The sequence below is a fragment of the Pelobates fuscus genome, chromosome 1, assembly GCF_036172605.1.
Source record: "Pelobates fuscus isolate aPelFus1 chromosome 1, aPelFus1.pri, whole genome shotgun sequence".
NCBI lineage: Eukaryota > Metazoa > Chordata > Amphibia > Anura > Pelobatidae > Pelobates > Pelobates fuscus.
Genome location: NC_086317.1, coordinates 201680324 through 201691218, shown reverse-complemented (window position 1 = coordinate 201691218; position 10895 = coordinate 201680324). Strand labels below are relative to the sequence as shown.

Genomic DNA, 10895 nt, shown 5'->3' with positions numbered 1-10895 from the left:
GGACATACCCCATTTGCAATACCTTGGGTTGTCTACTATTGCAAATGGTATGCCATCATGGGAGTAATTTTCATTCCTGGACTACCATAGGGTCTCAAAGGCAACGTAACCATCTGGCGAATTTCAATGTGAAAAAACTAAAAAACTTAACGTGCTATATTTGACCCTGTAACTTCCCAAAACACCATAAAACCTATACATAGGGGGGTACTATTTTACACGTTAGACATTGCTGAATACAAATATGTGTATTTTATTGCAGTGAAAACTAATAGTATTATGACATTCACAGTTAAAATGTCATGGAGAACTAAAAAAAAAATAATTCTTATTTTCTCCCATTTTTTTTTCATATTTTATTCATATTAAATTATGTTTCATAGCTAAATATTTGATGTTAATTGAAATCCCTATTTCTCCTGAATAAAATTATATATAATAAGTGTGGGTGCACATAATATGAAAGAGGTGAATTACGTACATTTGGCTCACATTTTTTTTGTGTTGTTTGTTTATTTGTACTGGTTTGGGGTATAGAACACCGTGTTTATTTCCCCTGCATTTCACTAATGGTGGGAAGGGAAATTTGTGAGCATTTTCAGTTGACTTTAAAAAAAAAAGAAAAAGATTTTTACTCCCTCCTAAAGTCCTGGTGCTTGGTCTCTCCTCACACTGATCGGTGCACTTTTTGCAGATGAGCAGCTGTTTGCTTTAATTTTCCAAAGTTTTGATCAATGGGTTTTTCTGGTCTATGTCACCATATAGAGTGACCGGTAGTGGCTTCATTTTTTTTTTTTTTTACTAGATTTTATTACTGGAGTCAGGAAAGGTAGTTTATTCCCAACTATGGATGCTTGGAAACAGTCCCCATAGCAATAGTTCAGAGCAAGGCTTAGAATGGTTCCTCCCTTCCCCAGCATGAGAATGAGCTGGCCAGTGAAAAAGACCTTTGATCTCCGCACCCGCCGTGCCACCCATCTAATGCCTTCCACCCCAAAGCCATGACTTTGGTGGCGTTAAATGAATTTTGGACCTGGTTGTCATGAATTACCATGGCAACTCTCTGATGCTACTCAGATGATACTACACACTATACATACACCAATTGCGAAAAGTGCATACTCAGTCTAGTCCTGGCAAAACTACAGGCTAGAATCAATCTCTGCCAGACCACTAGAGACTGGCATGCCCCTTCCCTTGCTAAAGTTAAGAAGCAGGGAGAGAGGAGTAACCTTATGTAATAAATAAAAATATATCCCTCCTCACAAATCCACACACTACATCGGCTGCATACATACACTCTATCTCCTCCCTTACACACTACAAAAACTACTTTGCTTACACACACACTATATTCATTAAACACACACCACATCCTCTGTATGTACACACTCACACTCTCTCGAGCCCCTATACACACACACTTGCTACATCTCCTATAACCACACACAATACATCCCATATGCACATAGGCCGAAGCTTACTGTAATTATGGTACTGGTGGTTTTATAAGTTTTCTTCTAAATTTCAATTTAAAATATTTGGGTGGGCTTTATTTTATTGTATTTATTTATTACTGGTATTTATAAAGCACCAACATATTCTTTATATTCTGGTATGTCTTATATTCTGAAAAATACCATATAAATTATCCTTTATCTTGCAATATTTCAGAAGGGGTTTGAAATATTAGCAGAAATATCATTTTGTCATATACATCATCTACAACAAAAGTGGATAAATAAAAAAAAAATGCAAATATCCAACATAAGGGTCTTTGTAAGGTACATTAGCCAGCAAAGAAGCCCAGTGGTGTGCTTAGAGTCATACCTTCCATCTTGGCTAATAGACAGAGTTATTTGTTCACATAAACATTTTAGTCCAAAACAGCCAATCTGGAAAATTGAGACTATTTCTAATCTGTGTATTTTGATCTAAAATGTAAAATTCCCTGGTTAACGTGTAGTTTGTTTCTGATCGGTGTGGGAGTTATTAACATTCCGAGATGAAGACGATCAGAATACAGGCATTTCCCGCTTTACGTACTCCGGCTTTACGTACTCCCGCCTTTACAAACGCTCCACGGACCCGCCACCATTTTCTGCCGGCGGCGCTCCGTAGATGCAGACCGAGGAGCAGAGTTTGTGGCCAGGAGATGGGAAAGGTAAGTAATAATGATGGTGATTGGTAGGAGGGGAGTGCTGTGGTGAGTTGCTCCCCTCCTGCCGCTGTTGTAGTGTGGCTGAGCGGATTGCAGTCTGCCAGGAAGTGCTCACTGAGAGAGCACTTCCTGTCAGAACGGGTGCTGTACCATGATGAGCAGGTACAGGACGGGAGGGTGGGAGAGACACCTGAAAGGAGGGGATAGAGGAGACGCACATGGACAAGTACAGAAGGGGAGGGGGGGAGAGACACATTGGAGGGTATAGGAAGGAAGGGGGGGAGAGACAAATGGACAGGTACAGGAGGGGAGGGGGGAGAGACACATTGGAGGGTATAGGAAGGAATGGGGGAGAGACAAATGGACAGGTACAGGAGGGGAGGGGGAGAGACACATTGGAGGGTATAGGAAGGAATGGGGGAGAGACAAATGGACAGGTACAGGAGGGGAGGGGGGAGAGACACATTGGAGGGTATAGGAAGGAATGGGGGAGAGACAAATGGACAGGTACAGGTGGGGAGGGGGGAGAGACACATTGACAGGTACAATAGGGGAGGGAGGATGGACACATGGAGGGGCTTGGGGAGGGTTGAGACACCTGGAGGGGCCAATGAGACACTGAGAGGGGGAAGCAGACACCTGGAAGGGCTGGGAGGGGGTAATGAGACACCTCGAGGAGCTGGGAGGAGGAATGAGACACTTGGAGGGCCTGAGAGGGGGTAATGAGAAACCTGGAAAGGCTGGGAGGGGGTAATGAGACACATGCAGCTTCTTAAACGAACCAGAAACAAGTGCAACATGTGGTTGTGGAGGAAGATAACTGATGATGATTTGATGAAGATTTCAACATGGTATGTCTGCTTTTAATGTTCTTACAACATATATGTATTTGCTATGCTTTCATCTTGTATTTGTACTTCATAATTAAGGTTTTCAATGGAAAAAATTGTTTGTCAGGAACGGAACCCATGTTTATTACATTGCGGTCTATGGGAAATTAGTTCTCACTTTATGAACTAGGCTTCGGAACCAATTAGTTTGTAAAGTCGGGAACTACCAGTAGTGTTGTATTGTATAGGCTTGTTTAGTTGGTATGGCTACTTGCCATGCAAGTAGTTTTGACTCTACAGCTGTCTGCAGAAACTAAAACTCCCAGCATGCATTGGGACTCTGAGCAACTATTCAATACAGTGCTCTAGACCAGGGCTGTCCAAACAGGGTAGATCTGGGCTGTTGGTGATATACAACCCACTAATGCTCAGCAAGAATGTCTAAACAGCCATGTGAGTTGTAATCCCACAATCTGTCTCAGTGCTAGTAGGGTTTAAAAACTACAACTTCCAGCATGCCTCAGCAGCTTTACAGAAGCGACTACATATACCGGCATGCCTCGCTACTGTTAGGAACTACGAATTCAATCATGCATAGCATAATATCTGTGCGGACTCCGGCTAATGCGGTGCATTATAAAAATATAAAAAGTACTTCCGGACTTCAGTCTGTCCCTGTTTATCAGTGTACACAAAGTGCGGCAACTCCACCTACACTCTAGACTCCTCAAAGACGGATTCCTTAAAATACTACAACTCCCTGGATGTCTTGCGGCCGCTTCTTACGCAGCTGCGCAATGGTTACGTAAGACTTCGTCGCGCTGCACACAGACTACGTTTCCCCGTATGCTCCGCGCGCTCTCTAGAGGGGACCAGTGGGGATGACTCCAAGTCCCGGCATGCAGCTGGCAGCTTGGAGGGGAGAAGGGGGGGTTGGAGAAGGCGGCGCCAGCTGCGGGCGGAGGCGGCTCAGAGACACTCAGCGCAGAGACACGGAGGAGGAGAGAGATCGGTGAGACCGGGGGAAATACCGGAGAGAGGGAGTGAGAGCTTGCAGGGAACACACCGGGGCCCGCGGCCGTGCATGCACCCGGAGAAGCCGTCAGCAGGACAGCCCGGGGAGCGGCGGATAGACCCCTGGATACAGTGACAGCGCACCGGGACTCCCTGCCAGCCAGCCACCCCGGGGCTCACCGCACGGCCCGCACCGGGAACCGGCTCACAGCCAGCCCGCACCCCCCGGGGGTAACAGCGCTCACCAAGGCCCCGCGGACAGCCCGGCCCCGGGATGATGTGACCATGCTTACCGTGAGCGGAGCCGGAGCAGCTATGAGTGGCCGAGAGCAGCCGGAGCCGGCGGGGAGCGGTCAGTGTCCAGTCACCGGGGAGACAGGGGGGAGGGAGGGTTACTGGGCACCGTGTGTCTGTGTGTGACTCATTACACCCAGCCAGCCCACCCGGGCACTGCCAGCACTGCGCTCTGACCACCCGGGCACTGCCTGCCATGCTCAGCCAGCCCGGGCTGCTGGCTGGGAGTCCTGGGAGGGCTAGCTCTCAGATACCTGGGGTGTGAAGGTTAGCTGTGAGTGAATGCTGGCTGCACACAGGGTCAGTGTGAGTATAAATAGACTGCGAACAGGATGCATTACAATCACACACTCACTGAGACTACCCACAGGGCTTTTATTGTCAGCATCGCCTGCCTGTCTCACTGTACAAACACAGGCAATTAAGATAAATATATAACAGGGGGGGCGGCTTGTGTTTTTTTTTTTTTTTTTTAACATTTATTTATATAAAAAAAAAAAATTATCCTATAAGGACCAATTTGAGGTAGTCTCCTACTCTCTCTTAATACCCTGGAGACTGTCTCATTCAGACTGCATAAGTAGGATGTCTCCACGCACAGTAACCGTCTCTTATTTCCTCTCCGTCCCCCTCTAATTCCCCAATCTCTACCTGTCTGCTCCCAGTGTGTCTCTGCCTCCCATCCCTCTTTCTATAAACCCCAGGTGACTGTCTCACAGAGATATCGACCAATCTGTATAGCATGTCTGTAGCAGTCACTCGCTAATCCCCATTTCCTGTCAGGCTTTCAGTCTTTAAACCTGTCTCTACCTGTGTGTGTGTGTGTGTGTCTGTGTGTGTGTGTGTGTGTGTGTATATATATATATATATATATATATATATATATATATATATATATATATATATATATATATATATATGTATGTGCGATTTCATCTCCTATGTTCTCTGTAAGAGTATATCGCTGTGATCTGCTTATCCAAGATATCTGGATGCCAGTTTTCTGATCTGTTTTCACATATAAATCTATAGGTGTTTAGGGCTTTCTGAAATGGACACACAGGCCTCTGCTTTTATCACACTGACTTCTTAAGTGTCAAGGCCTCCATGCATGTAACTCATTGCAGCTTTACATGTCTATTACGGTATAGTAGTATAAATGTCTGTCTGTAGTGGTTTTATTTTATATTTTTGCAGATCTATCCAGGTGCAAAAAATTTTCAGAATCCGTATTGGATGCTAATATTATTTCCGCATTTACTGTCTCTTACACTTCAATGTATGTTCAGTTTTGTGTACCGACTCTAAATACTTTGTTTTTACATTCACAGACCTTGACATTATCATTTCTATGTGTATACACACACACACACACACACACACACACACACCCACCCCCACCCCAATTGGGGGTTGTAGATGTAGGCTGCAAAACATTGTTTCGCATATGTGGAACACTAAATCCCCTCATAGGCAATTCAGATTAACATCAAACCTTATCTTCTTCTATATCTCAGTTTCATGTGGTCTCTTTTCAGTAGCTTCCTCTTTTAATCTCTTGTAGAATCCAATTTTCTAAAAGTTTGTGTCTTTATTTCAATTTAAAATGGTCACCTCTTCATTTAGATTCTTCCTTAATAGCGTGTGTAATTTTATTTCAGTAAAGTTTTTATGTGCTCTAAAAACTGCCAAAGAACTTGGCTCATTCTCCCTTGCTTCTCTTCCTCCCTTCCCCCTCTACTCTAATTAAAAGGTGCCATTATACCCTGAGAGGTGGGAGGAAGAAGGGAGGATCAGGGGACATATGTCCCAGCTCAGGTGACATTCATTGTATGTGTCCCTCTCCCTTCCTCTGCTCATAGGAGCGTGTTGAGGATGGATGGGTTAAAGAACCTAGATCATTCTATAAAGCTCTTGCTGTGGACTCTGTAGTCCTTAAAATGTTGTGTATAATCGGAAAACATTAACCCCCCTTTAAATTTAAACACATTTAAATGCAATAAATTGCGTGACATTTATTCAGTTTGGTTTTGTTTAATTCATTTACAATGTTCTGAAGTTTACCCATTTTCCCTCTATTGAAAATGCAACCCTAGATATTTTTTTTTTTTAAATGTGAGTGTTTTTATATGTCACAGGCAAAAACAATGACACTCTGGGTCTTTGCAGCCAATCAGTACTAAGGGGAGGTGACTGGGAGACTATCACGCACATATATACATATTTACATACACACTCTGTCTGGAGCAGCCTGTGGAGGCACATAGGCAAGAACAAGGCAGGTTAGAAGTGTGTATAAATGGATATTATGTGTATTTTATGTCATGGCATATCTTTTATATACATGCAAATGTTATTCTTTTGTGTGAGTGTATATTTTAAAACAATTTTTTTTTTTCCTCTATAGGAATTTGTTATAAAAATGTTTTTTCTGTGTGTCATAGCCTAGCAAATCAGTGACAGTTGTTATAGAACTATATAATCTTTTGAAGTTAATATGGCTTTGGTGTTACATATCTAAAAATGTGCAGAAGTCACTCGTTTTTTTTTTAAACGATTTATAGTTTATTTTTAGCTTTATATGGTGGATATGTTTTTGTCTTTAATTTAACAAATGATTTTGGAGCTACTCTAGTCACACAAGAATGATCTATAATTTGCACTGTAGGAGTCATATAATGGCATATTGTTTAATATTATACCTTAATTTGGGGTTGAATATAAAGCTTCCACATTATCAAATGCTATTTACAAGGTTGATTTGTAAAATATTTCTTTTGTCAGTCCATATCCAGTAGGATTTAGACAATATTTTGATTTCTGTCTGGGTAACACTAAATTAACAATTATTTTCTCAACTCAAGTTAACCCAGGGGGACCTTGCTCAGCTATGCACTAATTCATATTGGTTCATTTAGGGTTGAATTGAAGGGGGGTCCCAGTTCTTGTCAGCAGATGTTGCCTACATAATTTTACTTTTTAGACACCATGTTTAAAGCTGTGTTAATGGAAATGATTCCCAACATTATGAGACGGAAAAAGTTGCATAGATTATAATGTCTGTTCTGGTGCAAACACTGTTAGCAGATTTGTATGGTAAATGTGACTTTTCTGCACACTTGTATGTGATTTTTAAACTAGAGTTAAGTCTAAATTCATGGTATGTTTGATGGTTGCTTGTTTATGTGCCATGTAGAGGAAACTAGTATTTTGTAGGTACAAATGTAAAGGTTAAATTAGTGAATATATTTTGTATTTTATTTGATAAACAAAATAATTCAGTACTGTTCATAATACAGGATTATGCATAAAAACTGCACTGCCTCACTATTAAATAATGGGACTCGTCTCCCACAATCTACACATGCATTTCTGCATGTCAGGTTTTTTTTTGCACTCCCAGGACAACTCATGGAGTGGCATCTTCTATTTTGCTGTGCGTTTGCACTTCTCAATCTGCTTCCTGTCTTGTGCTGTTATTTAGGTTAACCAAGTCTGTCAATCTAGGGTTAATCGACATCCAGTTTTCCTGCTGAGGTGGAACTGCATGCCTCATGATGCCCAGCAATCCTTGAAAAAGAAAGGGAGTGTCTGTGTCCGTCTGAATTATGGCAACTGTAGTTCCATGACAACTGTAGAATTGTGTGTTGGCTAACCATGATATGTTGAATGTTTTTTTTTTTTTTTTAATGGCATAGCTCATTTAGTGTGCTAATATTTAAGACCGGGTTGCAAGTTCAATTAAAACCTGAATGTATCTCTCTTTAGTTATTTTTTTTTTTCCACATCTAAGTGTTTTGTCCTATCATTGCGTGTCTGTTGTGACCCTCTGTTTTCTGGCCTATCCTTGTTTGTGCTGTTCTGCTAATTCTGCACTTCAGTCAGGGTCTCCCTTCACTACTTACTTGCTATCCTGGACTGTTCATTTTTCTAATTTTACAACTTAATCTCATTTTTGGGGATCTGTCTGTGTCCCACCTTTCCCCAACTTCTCTATCCCTACTTCGCTATCCATTATCTCTCTCTTGCAGCCTTTCTACCCTTTCGTCTCCTCCTCCTCATCCTCCTCCTCCTTCTTGCTTTGGAATACACAGCATTTTGCATCCCCCATTTGTATCATTCCCAAAGTTACATGACCCTTGACTATGGATTGGCCAGCCTTCCTGCTTTGGATTGCGATCCCTTGTTTTTCCTACAGCCTGTTTCTAAGTGGAAAAGAGTCTGTGTATATATGAAGTGGTTATTTGGGGGGGGGGGTTGGCAGTGTTTGTATATTTATCTCCCCTCTGTCTTGGATTTTCCACCCTGGATCAAACCCTTCCCACTAACTGCTTTATGTATGAAAAACAGCTGGACTGTGACTTGACTTAGTGATATGTTTTAAATGTTAAGTCAGGTATTGCATTTTCTAAATTTTAGGAGGTAGTGTTTGTTAGGGTTTAAAAGGTTTGTGGCATTTCTTGCATATTTTATATGATTACGTTTCAATTAGTGAAAGTGATCGGTCAGTCTGTCTGTTAGTGTCTTTTGGGAGTGATGGTTGCTAGAGGTATTGTAAAAAATGGCAACTATGGTCAATTGAGGTGTTAGTGTTCCATGCAACCAAAGTGAAATGGGATCTGCTTTCCATTTTTGTGCACACAGTCATTGCCCATCTTTTTTCATGTTTGTGTGCATTTTATATTAACTAATTTTCAAAATAATGATGCATTGCATTCAAAATCTTTTGATGCCTACATCTGAAACATGTAGTAGATATGAACAGATTGTGCGCTAGTACTGTAATGTATTTTTTTTCATGCCCAGTGTATGTCATGTGAAATACATGTACAAGGACATTCTGTATTCATTGTGAGTCATTAAATGGCGCCACCGCCTAACAATAGTTTTCCCACATGTTTTAACAATAGTACAGTATGTGGGCTTGTACCCAGAGATTCTTTGAAATTTGCACTGTTGCATGTTTAAAATAAAAATAGGCAAACAATATAGATCATTAGCACAAATGTGTGTAGTTGTGTGTTTTATACTTGGTTCCTGTTAAATATATCCCTTGCAGTCTTCCAGCCCTGTATGTCCCTGATGTTTGCATACAAAATACTGGCTGTAGTTTCTATAGCAACAGTCTGTGTCCAAAGACAGCCTGTCAAACTTAAATATTTTTAAACATTTTGTTACATTATTGTATACAAAGTGTAACAGAGTGCCAAGGTTTTTGTTCCTTTTACATAATTTGTGAACGATCAATTTAAAATATCCAAATTCTTACACAAGGATGGGAATAGTCATAGAAATCTTAAAAAAACAAAAATCCATCTAGTGGTATCAATATGGAATTTCTGTTCTACTACAAGTCAACAGTTTATAGGAGATGAGTAACAATATTACCAATACCTAGATTTAAATGATTCTATATTTTTTTTACATTTTTTTTTTAACCTTTTATCTCCCCAACCAACTGGTGAACCACAGTGAGACAAGCGTATGCAGATACCTGTTTCACGGACGCACAGCTTGTTCAGGGAATTGATGAGGTTTCAAATGATCAGTGTCCTATAAAAGTAGATACTTTTAGTTGTGCTTTTTAGCCTGTAGACATAGTGTAATCAGCAATTAACTTTTCAACTGTGGTGAAACTAAAAGTTCCCTGATGCACAGCAAATGTACTAAGAAGGAAGTAGTTGGCTGAGCATCATGGTAGTTGGAATTTTTATTTTATAAAACATCTATTTGCTTGTCTCTGTGTATATTTTTTGCTAGCCATATTTATATTTTAATATAAAGGATTTTACATTTTCCTCAGTCTGTCACAATAGTGGATATTCTATACAATGTTTATTCAGAGGAAAAAGTCACTGTATTCGAAACAGAGATATCACACATAGGTCATCCAAGTGCAGACTTCTAGTAAAACAGTGTGACAGTGTTTCGGCCATGCATTTGAACTGTGGTTTGAGAGAGGCTTAAATGTATATTGTTATTTATAAATCACCAACAAATTCTGCAGTGCTGTACAATGGATATATAGCCAAAATGTTGCCACTCCATTTTATATAAAAGTCTGCACTTGAATGACATCTTTGTTTAATACTATGTGGCTGGGAATCTAGGCACCTCTGGAAAAGTCCTTCAAAATGCATGTGTAATTCTACTACCATACACTGTATGTCGTGGCGTTTTATTGCAATATGTAAACTGTTGGCCAGAACAGTGTCACACAAGCTGTTTTCACTTGACTTGGTACTAATGAGTACGTCTGGAGTATGAGTTTGTATGTGTGTCAGTGGAAGTTGGGCAATGCCCTGTGTTAAAGAGTGTGTCTCTGGGTGGATGCAACAGTTATTCACTCAGCTTACCTCACACTTCCCCTTACTTCCTGTGAAAATGTGACCCCACTCATTCTGGTGAAAACAGCTATTTTTTAAACCGGTCCTCCAGGGCAATAGGTCTCTCTCTCTTTTTTTTTCTTTTTTCTTTTTTTTTTTGCTGGAAAAAAAAAAAAAGTGAGAAATCCCCAGGAGTCAGGAAGCATAGGCTCCCAAAATAACTCCCAAGACTTCTAGAAATTTCTGTCTTATGAGAAGTTTGTATAGTTA

General features: G+C 40.8%; 1 protein-coding gene across 1 annotated transcript in view; it reads left to right on the top strand.

Annotated features, from left to right (window-relative positions):
• The first annotated feature begins 3938 nt into the window (after positions 1-3938).
• AHDC1 (AT-hook DNA binding motif containing 1) overlaps positions 3939-10895 on the top strand; it is a 90187-nt gene continuing 83230 nt past the window's right edge. The window contains exon 1 of the mRNA XM_063453571.1: positions 3939-4357. Within this exon, the coding sequence (XP_063309641.1) occupies positions 4291-4357 (67 nt within the window). The 5' untranslated portion in view covers positions 3939-4290. The remainder of the gene's footprint in view (positions 4358-10895) is intronic.